At 35.3% G+C, this 18828-nt stretch overlaps 1 protein-coding gene and 1 long non-coding RNA gene across 2 annotated transcripts; both read right to left on the bottom strand.

The window, feature by feature from the left end:
- Window positions 1–271: 271 nt before the first annotated feature.
- On the bottom strand, window positions 272–1032 carry LOC142238769 (uncharacterized). Its single transcript, XR_012722811.1, has 2 exons — window positions 733–1032; window positions 272–665 (listed from the first exon to the last, which is right to left on the bottom strand). It is a non-coding gene; the product is annotated as an uncharacterized LOC142238769 (long non-coding RNA).
- A 22-nt stretch (window positions 1033–1054) lies between these two features.
- LOC142239905 (uncharacterized) lies at window positions 1055–16961 on the bottom strand. Its single transcript, XM_075311648.1, has 3 exons — window positions 16946–16961; window positions 1124–1639; window positions 1055–1058 (listed from the first exon to the last, which is right to left on the bottom strand). Exons 2-3 carry the CDS (start codon window positions 1609–1611, stop codon window positions 1055–1057), a joined length of 492 nt encoding a protein of 163 aa, XP_075167763.1. The 5' UTR covers window positions 1612–1639; window positions 16946–16961.
- Between the last annotated feature and the right edge of the window lie 1867 nt (window positions 16962–18828).

The raw sequence follows: 18828 nt of genomic DNA, 5'->3' as shown, positions 1-18828 counted from the left end.
ATAGAAAATTTTACAAGTTAATGTAAATAGTATCAATCAAAGCATAAACATACTGAGAGAAAGAGAATGAGAAACTTTTTATCAATGAGAATATTTTATCAATGAAGCGATTGATATGAATGAAATGAGCAACGAGCAATGTTAAATGTAAATTCATTGATGATATCTACACTATTGATGTATAGCATAAGTACATATTCAACATAATGCAAATAAGTTTAAATATTTATCTAAATCATATTAAATATGTTAAAATGTATTTAACACAATGTAAAGGGGAAAATGGTAATTTAATATGAATATAAATAAAAAATAAATGTATGTTGGATATGTACACTTATCATAAAAATAATTTTAATTTTAACACAATTTTAAAAACATTAAATAAAAGTATATGGTGTGTTGGCGGTTTTGCCAACATTCTCCCCCCTGAAGAACGAAAGTTTTTCCAGATGAGGTTGTACAGGATTACCAGTCGTTGGGAGTATTTTAGTCGAGCCTTAAGCTCCGCTATGCTCCGACTCACAGCGATTGAGAACTGGTTTATCCTTTTTGATTGAGAATGGATGAAGATGATGTTGAGTGATAGTTTAGAGATTGTTGTTGTGATCATGAATAGGTTTACTCTTTTGGTGATGCTAATGTTGACCAGTTGTGTGAAATTTCTGGAAAAAAACAAATTTTAGAAATAGGCCTTTTATAAACTTTATTTTTTGAAAGGATTGATACTACCCTTGTATGTCCGTCTTGACCAGGAAAAATCTCTTGAATACGGCCCACATTCCATTGCCCAGGACCACTTTTTTCGTCGGATACGAGAACCAGATCACCAACTTTGGCTTCCGCTCTGGGTTTTAACCATTTGGGTCGAGCTTGAAGTCGATTTAGGTACTCACCGTGCCACCTCTTCCAAAAATGTTGTTTGAGTTTTTCCACGCATTTCCATCTAGAAAGATGATTGATATTGGTGTCCAACAAAGATGGTTCTTGTATACAGTTGGTCGGTTCTCCGATTAAAAAATGAGCTGGAGTAAGGAAATCCAAATCAGATGGATCAGCTGATAGAGGTGCCAGTGGCCGAGAGTTAAGACAACTTTCAATCTGACAAAGCAAAGTCGTTAACTCTTCAAAATTCAAAACTCTATCACCCATGATACGTTTTAAGTGAAATTTGGCAGATTTTACGCCTGCTTCCCAGAGGCCGCCAAAGTTTGGTGATGCTGGAGGATTGAAATGCCAGTTCGTCTCGTTTTGGCTAAGGGCCTGCAACAAATTCTTTGGCATAGCTTTTTCATTCTTATTATAAATTACCTTAAGTTCTTTTGAGGCACCTATGAAATTTGTGCCACAATCAGAATATAGGTCAGTACAAGCGCCTCTACGTGAAATGAAACGCCTAAAAGCCGCTAGAAAGGCATTCGTGGTAAGGTCTGACACTGCTTCCAAATGTATGGCTTTTGTGACCATACACACAAATAAACAAATATAACCTTTCGAAGTGGCGGAAGATCTTACCGACGAAGCTTTTATCGTTATAGGGCCAGCATAATCAACACCGCTGTGCTTAAATGGACGAACTGGTTTCAATCGTACACTTGGCAAATTGCCCATTATTTGTTGCGCCGACTTTGCTGAGTGTCTAAAACAAACAATACATTTGTGAATGATTGTTTTACAAAGTTGATTCCCAGATATAATCCAAAATTTTCTAGACACATAAGACATAGTTAAGGATAAGCCACCATGAAGTGTTCGCTCATGAGCGTCCGAAATAATTAATGTGGATAGTGGATTCGATTTCGATAATAAAATGGGATGTTTCCTATCAAATGAAAAGTTGGAGTTTTGGAGTCGTCCTCCAACTCTCAAAATACCTTCATTATCAAGAAATGGCATAAGTTTCAGAATTGGGCCATGGCCAATTTGTCGCTTTGAAGATAAAAGTTTGATTTCAGTAGGGAAATCAGTCTTTTGAGAAAGCTTCACTAAAACAAGCAATGAGTGCCAAGTTTCAGAAAATGATAGAATACCATATTTTCTCTTCTCCTTGTATATGCAATTATGTGCAAAACGTAGACATAATGAAGTCACCCGAAGTAACTTCGGGAGACTAGAAAATTTCAAAAGGAGCTCCGGGTACGTTGATGTCTCCGATGTGTGAGCGACAATTTTTTTCTTTCTTTCTTCATCGGAAGTGTATAAATTGGAAAGATTTTCAGGCCAGAAAGCAGGTGGATCATAAAGAAATTGTGGACCATTCCACCACGTCTTGTTTTCAACCAAGTCCCCTGGTAAAATCCCACGAGAGGCTATATCTGCTGGATTTAATGTGGATGGTACATATCTCCAATCAAGTGGATTTGTAAACCGTTGAATATCAGCGACTCTATTAGCCACAAAGACGTTCCAGTTCGATGGAGATTTCCTTAGCCAACTAAGAACAGTCGAACTGTCACTCCAATAATAAATACTGGAAACATCTGTGCTCCTGAAAGAGCCCATAACTTTTCGTGTCAGTTTAACCAATAATGAGGCCGCACACAATTCCAAACGAGGAATTGTAATGGTCTTTATTGGTGAAATTTTCGACTTAGCCTGAATAATATTGACGTGAGTGCCATCCGCTGCCACCACTCTAGCATATACAACAGCTGCATATGCAATAGACGAGGCGTCACAAAAGCAATGAAATTCAATTTTCGTTCCAGGACACAGCCCAATCCATCTAGGAATTTTTAGATTGGCAAGTTTTGGTAGCGATTCTCTATATGAAAACCACTGGGACTGGATTATATCTGGGATTTCAGAATCCCAGTCGATCCCATGCTCCCATAAGCTCTTAAAAATGGACTTAGCGATAACAGTTGTCGGGGTTAGCCAACCAAGTGGGTCATAAAGTCGTGCAGCCTCCAAAAGAATCGATCGTTTCGTGGCTAGCATAGGCTCAGTCAATTGGGATTTAAAGAAAAAACAGTCGTCGCACGTATTCCACTGAATACCAAGGGTCTTGACAATATGACTTTGATCAAAATCCAATGTTAGAGAATGTTTGTAATCCATTTTCTAAGATTGCATCCCCCATTTCTCAATAGGGAGCACAAATCCCTTTGCAATCTGGTGGCATTTTCAAATGAATCAGCACCAGACAAAATGTCATCGACATATGAATCTTCTACCAATATTCGAGATGCCTCAGGAAATTCAGATTCAAAATCCTCCGCCAGTTTTTTCAACACCCTTATGGCCAAATATGGAGCTGAAGTGGTTCCATATGTAACCGTGTTGAGTTCGTAAATACTAATATCATCGAGAGGGTCATAACGCCAAATTATCTGTTGAAATCTGCGATGTTCCGGATAGACATCTATCTGCCGGAACATTTTCTCGATATCCGCACAGAATGCTATCTTATGCCCTCTCCAATGCGTCAAAACTTTGGGGAGGTCATTTTGTAGAGCAGGACCTGGAGATAACAAATCATTGAGAGATTCCTTATTGTTATGATGACTGCTGCCATCAAAAACTACACGCAATTTTGTGGTAGTGCTATCCTCTTTGAACACACCATGATGGGGTAAAAAATAGGAGTTATGACGAATATCTTTGGGGTAAACTCCCACTTTGGACATATGTCCCAATAACTCATATTCCTTCATAAACTCCTTATAACCTACACTATACTGAGGACGCTTCGAAAAAGAAATTTCCAACTGCCTAAAACGCTTCAGCGCATTGAAATGATTGTTATCAACAACAGGAAATATATTGCCATGACATAATGATTTAAATGGTAAATAAACCATGTATCGACCGGATGAACTTCGTTTTGTAGTGGCTCGAAAGTATGCATCGCAAGAAGTCTCTTCTTCCGTTAAATGCCGATTCATGGTTACCTCCTCCTGCTCCCAAAAGGATCGGAGTATAGTCTCAAGACCCAAATTGTGTATATGAATACCATTAATTGACACAGATTCGTCAGAACCCGTAAAAACCCATCCAAAATGCGTATTTTGGAAAAATAAATTTCCATGGACAAATGATTCAGTGGGTATCTGAATCCTGGAAATAACATCAGAACCTAAAATCATGTCAATTCTATCGGAATTATAAAAAAGAGGATCGGCAAGACTGTCCATTTCGATATTGGGCATCGTTATGTGTCTTGACGATGGATCTGGGGTGTATGATGAGAGATTAGACAAAACTAAAGCCCTACAATTCATGACTGGCTTGTTCGTACGGGAAAACAATTCGACGTTCACAAAAAACTTGGACAAAGTCGAATTACCTTCTCCAATGCCAATTACTCGATGATGAGATCTAACCTTTCTAAGTCCTATTAACTGTACCGCAGATTCAGATATAAGGCTGCCCTGTGAACCAGGGTCCAAGAGTGCTCTCAAGTGAAAGCGACCACTGTTAGCATTGACAACAAGACGTATCGTATATAGCAAAACTGCTCCAAAAGCGCTGGTCGTATGAGATGTGACCGGATTCGGAACAATGCTATTATCATTCGATGAAGATGGAGACTGTGTCAAAGCTTGATTCAAGTTCTCCACTCCATCCGAATGCAATATAGAGTGATGCAATTCTTTGCATGAAATGCAACGGAAAGGCGAGGGGCAGTTATCATGACTATGTCCCGTACTAAGGCAATTACGGCAAAGTTTCCTCTGTGATATAAATTCATATCTCATAGCCAAAGGTAATGCCAAAAACTTAAAACATTTCGATATCAAATGGGGTTTACCACAATGTGCGCACGAATTCACCTTTGCCTTCAATAATTTGCCCGAATGGCAGGAAGTCTTTTTTATCTTAGAATTATTCCCCGAAGTGTGAAAATCGTTATTTAAAGATTCAAGGGTTCTGAATGTCCACTCAAGGAAATCAAACATCTCCCTGCGAGATGGAATTTCAGTGGAAGACCTTAACGATTGCTCCCAATCTTTCCTGGTTGGAAGATCAAGTTTTTGGGATAGCAAATGAATCAATAACGGATCCCAGCTTCCGGTGTCTACTCCCAAATTATCTAGAGAAGACAAACATTCTCTGGCAGAATCAAGAAGCCTTTTGATGGACTGAAATCCACCATCAGACTTATCTAAACCATAAAGTCTGCCAACTAAATTGCTAACTATTATTCTTTTGTTGTGGTACCTTGATTCCAGAATTTTCCACGCGGAATCATAGTTAGCTTCAGTAGCAGAAATACTCCTAATTAAACTCGCGGCCTCACCACTAAGAGTACCCCTCAAATAGTAAAATTTCTGTATTTTAGTAAGTGACTCGTTATTGTGAACAAGGGATGAATATATGTCACGGAAAGAAATCCATTCCATATACTCACCTGAAAATGATGGCAATGAAATTTTAGGAAGCCTTGCGTCAACCCCTATAGTCGTATCAGAGCGATTATTTGGAACTGCGAATGTGCTGGCAAATGGAGAATGAGATGCCGATTGCTGAGGCAAAGAATCAATAATTTTACCCCTAAATGTAAAGTACAAATCGGAGAAATCAAAATATAAATCGTCCGCTAAATAGGGAACATCAGAGGCATTCAAGGCTTCATCGTGGACCCTTTGTAAAATCTCCTGATGTTGTGTAGCACTGCTACTTTAGTTGTTTCCAAATTAATAATTCGAAATTTCAGTTGGTGGTTGCTAAGTTGCCTCATTATGAGATTTACGTTCGATATATGCTTTTGGACAATTTAAGAAGGCCATGATTTTTTTTGAAGCATTTTTGGAAAATTTAACTTGCTTTTAATTCATACCAAATAATTTTAGAAAACTAGGCAGGCCATGATTTTCTTAAAAATCAGTTTTTCTTTCATTATGCCAACTACTAAGAGGGGTTTTAGATGATGCAATTTCGTTGCGTGCAATTTTATGTATTCTCTTTTAAAGTTGCTTCTTAACACATCAGCATTTATACGTTGCAATTTTACATGCAATACACTTGAAATTTTTTGACGTTTATTCGCTCAATCTTCTTTAATTGGTAATTCGTAACAATAAAATACATTATCATTCGTAACAATAAAATACATATCATCATAGAGTATTTTATAAGTAAAAGCTCCACCAGTTCTCTATTCCACATATTTTATTTTTTCTTTTTGGAAATGTTTTGACAACACCACAACACGTATATTTTTAAATTTTTAAAACACATCAACACGTTGAAAGCCGAATACAAATAAAGCAAATGAACAAGAGTACAAACGACAGTAAAGAGAAATGTCAAAAAATTGCAAGAGGAACGGAAAACATGCAATTTTTTCTACCCCCTTTGCTTCTCTCCCCCGTTTGCCTACAAACAAGAATTGCTTGCAATTATTGCATGCAATTATTGCATCGTCTAAAACCCTTCTAATTTAAAATACTTTCTTGAATATATTTGGTTCTCCTGTACTTGCCTTGAGAATTTTGTTTCTAACCATAGCAAGCTTTGGATTTTGGTTTGGAGAATTTTGGTTGTGACAAAATAAAATGAGAAAAGAAGGAAAAAAAAAAGATATTTGAGACTTGAATAGTTCGGTCGCTTTTGTGTGATAATAGACTCTGTAACAAAAGTAAAAATTTTGTAGATTATAGAGAGCTTGGTGACCGCGAGTGATTGATTATATAAACAATTATTGAGGAACTTATTCTGTGAAATCATCGATAATATTATTTCCTGCCGTTTTGAATTAGTTCTAATATTCTGGACTAGAAAACTCCATTTGGGTTTGCCAATTTTGTCTTGCTGACCATTAAGGCAGAGAAAGCTGATGATTTTCGTTCGATATATTGCCAGTTTTCAAGAATACAATCAATAAGAAGGACAATCACAAATTTTGGATTTTCAATATCCTTGTGGGGAGATAGTTTCTCAAGAACGCTGCAAAGGATTTATGTGAAACATCTTTTTGATTCCCGGCTATTGGGCTGATATTGGTGAAGATTCCTAATCAGTTGGTTTCTGGAAACCCCAGATTTTTGAATATCAAGATATTTCATCTACATTGCGAGAACATTTAATTACCAAGGATCATATAGAGGGATTTATTTCATTAATTGCATAAGAGAAATAGGACAAATTATTTCATTAACAAAACTTTACGAAGACGTTTGTCTCCATGTGAGAATTCCTAGAATAATTTTGGTTTTTTTTCATAAAAATACATTTTTTTATTTCCGAATTATTTCAGTTAAATACATTATAACTTTTCTTTATCGATATAATTAACAAATTTTTATGTTTTAAATTTATTTGAGTCAATTTTCATTTAAGATTTTATTTAATTTATAAATGTTAATGTATACCTAAAAATTAGAATTCACTTCACTTATCCACTAATCAGATAATTTTTTTTATAAAAATTTACCTTTCTCGTGAGCTATGCAATTTTGAAATATATATAATATAGATTTTATACCCTTTAAAAAAAAACAATAGATCCGAAGTCATCAGGCCTGGAGACAACTAAGGATTAATTTGGTGAGTCAAAATTTATTTATTTCATTTTTGTATATGCTCAAAATTACACTTTAATATTTAAATATTTTACTATATCACACCTATAAAATGTTAGCCAGATTTTAATTATATACGATTAATTTTGTTCTAATTCAAGAATCAATTTTATCTTTCGGTCAAATTTAAAACATTTCTCCTAAGTCATTTTTAGTACGTTTAGTAACTTTTATTAATAAATTTTATTTAGTCAGGATTTTTCTTGCAATATTTGTTACCCTATATTTATGTAAATATAATCTATTGAAATGAATTTTTAAGTTTTAGTTTTCCTTACGAAAGGTGAAAAACTCATTGTAGAAGATGGCAATGCAGGTCAACATACAAATGTTGATATGGTTGAGTGGGAGGTTTAAGAATAGGCGGCAAGTCGACATCTAATGCAGCCCTTTTAAACAAACATCATTCAAAATTTTTAGTTTCTATTTTTCTCTAATATCCCTTCTTTGCTCATCTGTGTCCTATCAAAAGAGCTACCTTATTTTACTTATATGATAATGATTCCGTGTCTGCTTCTAAAGAGCAAGAACCGCCCAAGACTGAGCACGGCCGGCGGCAAGGAGGTAGCCAATCTCGGAGGAAGCAGGGCCCGTGAAGGTGGATCGTTACATATATTAAATGGCGCCCAACGTGGGGCCCAGCAACTGGTCGTATTCTTATGTATCGTAGGAATTCGAGATTTCAGTATCATGACACCTAAATGCTGGTCCTCAAAATTATTTTTCTTTTCTTTCTTAGTGTTCTATAGGCCATTATCGGATTTTTGAGTATAGCATGTGCGGTTTTCATACCATTTTGACCAATAGTAATACATCTTTCTTTATACTACTTTCTTTTCATTTTCTTGTACCTTTCGCTACCTATACTTTCGAGTCTGGTGTCATTGAGATTTAAATTTTGATCTATTGTCGAATGTTTACTCTGATACTGGTGTTGGGATATACAATTTTCGTAAAGTGGTCCGTATTTAATGGAATTGTACTATTTGGAGTATGTAGTCTGGTTAGTATACCATAAAATAGGTTTCACTTTCACTTCTACGGTTTTTGTAATGTACAATGATGTTTCAGCCATCTTTACTTTTTGGGTTTTTACACTGAGTAGTAATAAATTTTGAAAATTTTGTGAAATAATTTAATTCGTTATATTTATTAGAATAATAGCTAGTTTTTTCCCTTTAAAGATTTTTTTTTTCTTTTTCAAATTTACGGATTTGGGTGAAATAATTTGTTTCCTGTGTATTTTATAATTGTGTGATTTATAATTTTGGTTTATTTTCTTCGCGATTCATTTCCATACGTAATTAGTTGATTGCTAGTGTTTGCAAAAGATGAGTGTGGTACATAGTTTGGACAGAACAAGAAATCGAAATCCTACTCACGGGGCAGGAGGCGATGGAAATGGTAGTCCTATTGGACACAGAACTAGATCTATGACTCGCGGTAACAGAAGGAATCGAGAAATAGCTTCACCATCTCCGGATGGAGATACACATGATATGAATTTGAGAATCCCGCCTAGGAATGTTGATGGGTCGGTCAGGGATTGTCCTAATACTGTAGATAACGTGGCATCTCGAACACAGGAGGATAGAGCAAGTGAACGTACAGGATCCCCTTTGAGGATAGATGAAGGGAGTGTTCGTAGGATGATATCCAATTCTATTTCGGAAGTACGAGGAGATCTCACGGCGTCAATTGTTAGGGAAGTAGGAGAGATGTTACGGAATATGAATTTCAACACAGATGGAGGGGCCAGGAATTTACGTTCCCATGTGTCTGGAACAACGGAACGTCATGACAGACTTTCATTTATATGTGACAATGCAGAGAAAGCATTGAATATTATTCGGAATTGGAAACTGTCTTTTTCTGGCGGTAATCGAGATATGCCGATAGACGAATTTATATATCGAGTACAGATAATGACTAACAATACACTTGGTGGAGACTTTGAAGTTTTATGTAGAAATGTACACATTTTGTTTGAGAACAGGGCTTTAGAATGGTACTGGAGGTACCATCGTCGAAACAGTAATTTCACTTGGATAAGCTTTTCCGAGTCTTTAAGGGCCCAATTTAAGGATTTTTACAATGACTTCGACATAAAGGATGACATTCGACGCCGAAAGCAGAGGGCAGATGAATCCTTTGACGAATATCATGAGGCGATAGTTTCTTTAGCCGACAAACTACAGACTCCTTTGACAGATAGTGAACTCTGCGAGACATTAATACGTAATCTTCGGACTGAGATCAGGCACGAATTATTACATCTCGATATATTTCACATATCAGATTTACGTAAGGCAGTTCGGAGACACGAGAAATTTGTACGCGATACTCAGTTTCAACACGGCAGTAGACAGGTACGTCAAAGAAATCATATAGCTGAGATTGATGGGGATTTAGAAGACGAAAATGAATTCTTTGATGGGGATATCTTAGAAATACACCAGAATGTAGTTTGTTGGAACTGTGATACGAATGGGCATTTATACAAAGACTGCTTAAAAGATAAAACTGTCTTCTGTTATGGTTGTAGACTAAGGGATGCATATAAACCGTCTTGTCCAAAGTGTCAGGGTTCGGGAAACGTGCAAAAGGATGTCCTCCGAAAAGGACATCCGAGATCACAAAGAAAGAATCATTAAAGGAGGAGTTAGGATTAGTACCAAATGAGACAGTATACCAGGATAGTAACCATTCAATTAATATTGCTAAATTAGGATATACTTATTTACCCGATGTGACGAGCACAAGGAAGGAATCATTAACGGAGGAGTTAGGATTAGTACCGAATGAGACAGTATACCCGGATAGTAACAAATCAATTAATATTGCTAAATTAGGATATACTTATTTACCCGATGTGACGAGCGTTATCAATGCCAAAGCTACTAGAAGTGCTATTAGAATGCATAATTATTGGAAGGAATTGAAGAAATTTAAGAAATACAAAATAGCGGCTATAGTGAGCAAGAATTTGGATTCACGACCTTTTTTACCTTTAAATATTGAAGGTAAGTTATATTTAGCTCTACTAGACAGCGGCGCTAATAAGAGCGTCATTGGGGGTAGTTTGGCAAGACAGGTTCAGAATTCTGCGAATTTTAGGAAATGTCGTGGGAATGTTAAAACTGCTGACGGACAGATTCAACAAGTGTCAGGAGTCGTGAATCTTGAATTTACGATGGATAGTCGACAGTGTAGGTTCGAATTCTTAGTCATTAATACAATAAAGCAGGACTTGATATGTGGTATAGATTTTTGGAGTAAGTTTAATATTTCCATATCTATAGGTAAGGAAGTTGACGAGCTTTACTGTGAAAGGACTGACTCTGTTTTTATAGATCTGTCCCAAGAAGAGAAGCGAAAATTGGACACTATCATCGGACTATTTCCGAATTCCGAAAAAGAAGGTCTTGGTTGTATACATTTGGTGGAGCACCATATTGATACTGGTGAGTCAAAACCAATTAAGCAGAGGTATTACCCGATATCTCCAGCCAGAGAAAAAATTCTCTGTGCTGAAATCGATCGCATGCTTTCTTTGGGGGTTATAAAGGGTGATTCTTTTGAGGTTAGGATTTTCATGCATTAGTATTTGACAGATCACGTGGGATTTCAGACATGGTGTCAAAGAGAAAGATGCTCAGTATGCTTTGACATTTCATCATGAATAGACTTACGATCTGCCACAACGTCGAATTTTCAGTGAATGGGCCCTAGAAAAGTTGGCAGAAAATCCGCTTTTTTATCGACAAATTTTGTTCAGCGATGAGGCTCATTTCTGGTTGAATGGCTACGTAAATAAGCAAAATTGCCGCATTTGGAGTGAAGAGCAACCAGAAGCCGTTCAAGAACTGCCCATGCATCCCGAAAAATGCACTGTTTGGTGTGGTTTGTACGCTGGTGGAATCATTGGACCGTATTTTTTCAAAGATGCTGTTGGACGCAACGTTACGGTGAATGGCGATCGCTATCGTTCGATGCTAACAAACTTTTTGTTGCCAAAAATGGAAGAACTGAACTTGGTTGACATGTGGTTTCAACAAGATGGCGCTACATGCCACACAGCTCGCGATTCTATGGCCATTTTGAGGGAAAACTTCGGAGAACAATTCATCTCAAGAAATGGACCGGTAAGTTGGCCACCAAGATCATGCGATTTGACGCCTTTAGACTATTTTTTGTGGGGCTACGTCAAGTCTAAAGTCTACAGAAATAAGCCAGCAACTATTCCAGCTTTGGAAGACAACATTTCCGAAGAAATTCGGGCTATTCCGGCCGAAATGCTCGAAAAAGTTGCCCAAAATTGGACTTTCCGAATGGACCACCTAAGACGCAGCCGCGGTCAACATTTAAATGAAATTATCTTCAAAAAGTAAATGTCATGGACCAATCTAACGTTTCAAATAAAGAACCGATGAGATTTTGCAAATTTTATGCGTTTTTTTTTAAAAAAAAGTTATCAAGCTCTTAACAAATCACCCTTTAGAGGAATGTCCACAGTCGCCTTGGTCATCACCAGGGGTTTTAATCGTTAAACCGGACAAGGTTAGATTTTGCGTCGATAGCAGGAAACTTAACTCTGTCACAGTTAAAGATTCGTACCCGATACCCAATATTGAGGGTATTCTTTCGCGACTACCATCTGTAAATTTTATCTCCAAAGTGGATCTTAAAGATGCCTTTTGGCAGATAAAATTGGATGATTCTTCAAGACCTAAAACTGCTTTCACAATTCCTAACAGACCACTATATCAATTCAAAAGAATGCCATTTGGGTTGTGCAATGCACCCCAAACAATGTGCCGCCTAATGGACATTGTAATTCCCTACAACATGAAATCTCATGTTTTCGTCTATTTAGACGATCTATTGATTATGTCTGAAAGCTTTGAGGACCACCTACAACATCTTCAACAAGTTGCCATGCAACTTAGGAAGGCAGGTCTCACAATAAATGTGAAAAAGAGTTGTTTTGCTATCGCAAATGTACGTTATTTGGGATATATTGTTGGAGATGGAGCTTTAAAGGTCGATCCTGATAAGGTAAAAGCTATCTCAGAATTCCCTACTCCAACTAACATCCGATCCCTTCGCCAGTTCTTAGGTATGGTCGGATGGTACCGACGTTTTATTAGCGACTTTTCGACTTGCACGTTTCCACTGACGGAACTTTTATCAAAGAAAAAGAAATTTAATTGGTCAAAAGAGGCTCAAGTATCATTCGAGAGTCTTAAATCAAGGCTGTGTAGTGCTCCTATTTTGGCACATGCTGATTTTTCTAGACCGTTCGTGTTGCAATGTGATGCAAGCACCGTTGGTATTGGGGCGGTGTTGGCACAGGAGGATAAGGATGGGGTTGAGAGACCAATTGCCTACATGTCTCAGAAACTCAACAAAGCTCAACGAAACTATACAATTACAGAATTGGAATGTTTAGCCGTTGTGCTGGCTGTGAAGAAATTCCGGTCTGACATTGAGGGGCATGAGTTTAAGGTTGTGACGGATCACGCCAGCCTTAAATGGTTGATGCGACAGACCGACTTGTCAGGACGTTTGGCAAGGTGGTCTTTGCGGCTACAGGGCTTCAATTTTACTATTGAGCACAGGCGTGGTAAGGATAATGTCGTTCCGGACGCACTGTCTCGCATGTTTGAGAATGAAGTTAGTGCTGTGGAAATTGAGGTAGTACCATCAGTGGATTTGGAATCATCTGCTTTTCTCGGAGTGCAATATAGCAGATTGCGCGAGGAACTGCTTAGGTCTCCCTTCCCCGATTTCAAAGTGGAAGGAAAATATATTTTCAAAAGGACCAAATTTTCATCGGAAAATGACTATGACATTGGGGCATGGAAACTATTAATACCTACGGAATTGCGTAAACAAGTTATTTATGCAGCTCATAGTATACCATCGTCTTCGCATTGTGGCATTGCTAAAACAATCGAGTTATTAAGAAGACATTTCTATTGGCCAGGTCTAGTAATAGATGTGAGAAATTTTATAGGAAAATGTGAAATTTGCAGAACGAGTAAAATACCTACAACTGTTTTAAGACCACCTATGGGGCAGATGGTGCAAAGTGAAAGACCATTTCAACGATTGTACGTTGACATTCTGGGGCCTTTTCCCCGAACTCGAAATGGACATACTGGTATACTAATTGTTTTGGATCATTTTTCTAAATTTTCATTTCTAAAGCCATTGCGCAAATTATTAGCCAAACCAATTTCTACTTACTTGAAGGAGGAAATATTTACTTGCTATGGTGTGCCTGAGGTTATAGTTACGGATAATGGTACTCAATTTAAAAGCAAAGAATTCGAAGATCTTCTTTTGGAATTTGGAATAAGGCATCAATATACGGCTGTACACAACCCGCAAGCTAATGCTAGCGAAAGGGTAAACAGAAGTGTAAATGCTGCTTTGAGGTCTTATGTAAAGGAGGACCATCGACTATGGGACAGATTTTTGCCAAGTGTAAATTGTGCCTTGCGCAATACAGTTCATCAGACAATAGGAATGACACCTTATCAGGTAATTTTTGGTCAGAATATGATTAAGCATGGGAAGGACTTTCAACTCTTAAGGAAGTTGAAGTTGTTAAATGAGAACGATGCACAAATTGAACGAATGGATAAATTTACAATACTCAGGGATTCAATACTGGCAAAGATGAATGCCGCTTACAAGAAAAACGAAAGGACATATAATTTGCGTTCTAAGAATCGACATCTAGATATTGGACAAGAGGTGATACGCCGAAACTTTCCCCAGAGCTCGCAAATTAAACATTTTAATGCAAAATTAGCTCCAACGGGGATAAGAGCAGTGGTTGTGAGAAAAGTAGGCAATGTTCAGTATGAGTTGAGAGACGTATATAATGGAAAAATTGGCACCTACCATTTGAAGGACATTTGGGAATAATACAGTTTTTTTTTTTTTTTTTTTTTTTTTTTTTGGCCTTGTGTAGTTTGTAGCACTGCTACTTTAGTTGTTTCCAAATTAATAATTCGAAATTTCAGTTGGTGGTTGCTAAGTTGCCTCATTATGAGATTTACGTTCGATATATGCTTTTGGACAATTTAAGAAGGCCATGATTTTTTTTGAAGCATTTTTGGAAAATTTAACTTGCTTTTAATTCATACCAAATAATTTTAGAAAACTAGGCAGGCCATGATTTTCTTAAAAATCAGTTTTTCTTTCATTATGCCAACTACTAATTTAAAATACTTTCTTGAATATATTTGGTTCTCCTGTACTTGCCTTGAGAATTTTGTTTCTAACCATAGCAAGCTTTGGATTTTGGTTTGGAGAATTTTGGTTGTGACAAAATAAAATGAGAAAAGAAGGAAAAAAAAAGATATTTGAGACTTGAATAGTTCGGTCGCTTTTGTGTGATAATAGACTCTGTAACAAAAGTAAAAATTTTGTAGATTATAGAGAGCTTGGTGACCGCGAGTGATTGATTATATAAACAATTATTGAGGAACTTATTCTGTGAAATCATCGATAATATTATTTCCTGCCGTTTTGAATTAGTTCTAATATTCTGGACTAGAAAACTCCATTTGGGTTTGCCAATTTTGTCTTGCTGACCATTAAGGCAGAGAAAGCTGATGATTTTCGTTCGATATATTGCCAGTTTTCAAGAATACAATCAATAAGAAGGACAATCACAAATTTTGGATTTTCAATATCCTTGTGGGGAGATAGTTTCTCAAGAACGCTGCAAAGGATTTATGTGAAACATCTTTTTGATTCCCGGCTATTGGGCTGATATTGGTGAAGATTCCTAATCAGTTGGTTTCTGGAAACCCCAGATTTTTGAATATCAAGATATTTCATCTACATTGCGAGAACATTTAATTACCAAGGATCATATAGAGGGATTTATTTCATTAATTGCATAAGAGAAATAGGACAAATTATTTCATTAACAAAACTTTACGAAGACGTTTGTCTCCATGTGAGAATTCCTAGAATAATTTTGGTTTTTTTTCATAAAAATACATTTTTTTATTTCCGAATTATTTCAGTTAAATACATTATAACTTTTCTTTATCGATATAATTAACAAATTTTTATGTTTTAAATTTATTTGAGTCAATTTTCATTTAAGATTTTATTTAATTTATAAATGTTAATGTATACCTAAAAATTAGAATTCACTTCACTTATCCACTAATCAGATAATTTTTTTTATAAAAATTTACCTTTCTCGTGAGCTATGCAATTTTGAAATATATATAATATAGATTTTATACCCTTTAAAAAAAAACAATAGATCCGAAGTCATCAGGCCTGGAGACAACTAAGGATTAATTTGGTGAGTCAAAATTTATTTATTTCATTTTTGTATATGCTCAAAATTACACTTTAATATTTAAATATTTTACTATATCACACCTATAAAATGTTAGCCAGATTTTAATTATATACGATTAATTTTGTTCTAATTCAAGAATCAATTTTATCTTTCGGTCAAATTTAAAACATTTCTCCTAAGTCATTTTTAGTACGTTTAGTAACTTTTATTAATAAATTTTATTTAGTCAGGATTTTTCTTGCAATATTTGTTACCCTATATTTATGTAAATATAATCTATTGAAATGAATTTTTAAGTTTTAGTTTTCCTTACGAAAGGGGAAAAACTCATTGTAGAAGATGGCAATGCAGGTCAACATACAAATGTTGATATGGTTGAGTGGGAGGTTTAAGAATAGGCGGCAAGTCGACATCTAATGCAGCCCTTTTAAACAAACATCATTCAAAATTTTTAGTTTCTATTTTTCTCTAATATCCCTTCTTTGCTCATCTGTGTCCTATCAAAAGAGCTACCTTATTTTACTTATATGATAATGATTCCGTGTCTGCTTCTAAAGAGCAAGAACCGCCCAAGACTGAGCACGGCCGGCGGCAAGGAGGTAGCCAATCTCGGAGGAAGCAGGGCCCGTGAAGGTGGATCGTTACAGTTGGCTCTCAAAAACGTTGAAAACATCATCAATTCGTTGTCCCAATGAGGACAAAAAACCCGAAGTTTTTTGAGAATTTGGTTTAGAATCAAACCTCTGCTCATATTTCCTCAGCAATTCTAATGCATCTCTTTGCATTTGTATTATTCCATCTAAATCCGCCATTCCGATATCAAATACACGTGATTTGCCTTAAACCAAATAATTAACACGTGATTCACTTAGTATTTCCACAAAAATAAAATCAATAAAAAAACCGAAAAAAAAATACGCGAAATATTCCCGGGTTTCGGCAAATTTTCCAAATATAATTAAACCCCAAAAAAGGAGACCGAATTATTTTCAATAGAAAAAATGTACAAAATCAAATTCAATTTATTTGCTGAAAAAAAATAGAAAATTTTACAAGTTAATGTAATTAGTAGAGATACTTATAATGTTGTCTGCTCAGTGGTCCAAATGGAAAAAGAATCAATTGATTTTAAAATCCACTTGAGTTACTATAATTCGATTTAAAATTTGAATTGAGTGACTTCTCTCCATAAATTGTTAATTCAAAAGTGCTGATGCTTCAATTTCATTCAATATAAAGCTTTCATTGATAAAAACCACTCATTCATTGATAATGATGTGCTGTTGTAATGCATTGATCAGTGAACAACAACAATAAGCTAAAGATCAGTTATTTGTTGCATATCACTCAATCAAAGCATAAACATACTGAGAGAAAGAGAATGAGAAACTTTTTATCAATGAGAATATTTTATCAATGAAGCGATTGATATGAATGAAATGAGCAACGAGCAATGTTAAATGTAAATTCATTGATGATATCTACACTATTGATGTATAGCATAAGTACATATTCAACATAATGCAAATAAGTTTAAATATTTATCTAAATCATATTAAATATGTTAAAATGTATTTAACACAATGTAAAGGGGAAAATGGTTATTTAATATGAATATAAATAAAAAATAAATGTATGTTGGATATGTACACTTATCATAAAAATAATTTTAATTTTAACACAATTTTAAAAACATTAAATAAAAGTATATGGTGTGTTGGCGGTTTTGCCAACAAGTTGAAAACCATTTTATTTTCGCGATTACTTTTCCTTAACTAATCAAAATTATAAATGAAAACAAACTTATTCCTGTAAAGTCTTGCCGAAATCTACACGCAAAAAATAATTCTTTCTTCCCAAACGAAATTTTAGACAAACAAAGTGTATTTGGAAGAAAAGTACATACTTTTTGTGATAAACGTTTATTCTTTTCCAGGATGTAAAAACAATTTCATAAAGACTCTTGCTTATTACATTTTCCCTCACATCTTTCTCGCATCCACGAGGTTTTTTAGTTCTTAACACCTTTTCCTGTAATACCAACAATGTAGAAAAAATTATACGATTTTATAAATTTTTAAATTTTTTTTACCTTTCGCTTGTACGGAGAATCGAACCGCGGACCATGCACTTTGTAAGTCAACACACTAACCACTGAGCTATGTACATGTTATGGTCATCAATAGATAATTATCGATATAAGTTATATTTATATAGCATAGCTTGCGGCGCCCACGAACCGAATAAACAAAGTTTATTTAACAGAAACAAACATGGTTGCTACGTCCGACTTGCATGCCAAGGGTCGTGGGTTCGATCCCTGCTTCGACCAAAGTTTTTTTTGTTTTCTTTTTATACCCTTCACCACTACTGTGGTACAGGGTATAATAAGTTTGTGCATTTGTATGTAACGCCAAGAGACGCAAAGACGATCCCTATTGATTATATATATATATATATATATATATATATATATATATATATATATATATATATATATATATATATATATATATATATATATATATATATATATATATATATATATATATATATATATATATATATATATATATATATATATGTATATATATATATATATATATATATATATATATATATATATATATATATATATATATATATATATATATATATATATATATATATATATATATATATATATATATATATTTTTTTTTTTTTTTTTTTTCACCGATCTGGTCATAATTGGCGTTTATATCAACCGACCTTCCTCAAATTGCATTGTAACTATGCGTGCCAAATTTGGTTGAAATCGGTTCAGATTTGGATATATCTCCCTTATATAGCTTTCGCCCGATTTACACTCATATGACCACAGAGGCCAATTTTTAATTCCAATTTAGTTGAAATTTTGTACAGGGAGTAGAATTAGCATTGTAGATATGCGTGCCTAATTTGGTTGACATCGGTTCAGAT

Source organism: Haematobia irritans, chromosome 5 (genome assembly GCF_050003625.1).
Source record: "Haematobia irritans isolate KBUSLIRL chromosome 5, ASM5000362v1, whole genome shotgun sequence".
Lineage (NCBI taxonomy): Eukaryota > Metazoa > Arthropoda > Insecta > Diptera > Muscidae > Haematobia > Haematobia irritans.
The sequence above is the reverse complement of the archived record's forward strand: the minus strand, read 5'-3'. Positions and strand labels throughout refer to the sequence as shown.

Excerpts from the sequence above, each read along its gene's own strand:
- LOC142239905 (XM_075311648.1), bottom strand. The coding sequence starts at position 1,611 with ATGGGCAATTTGCCAAGTGTACGATTGAAACCAGTTCGTCCATTTAAG.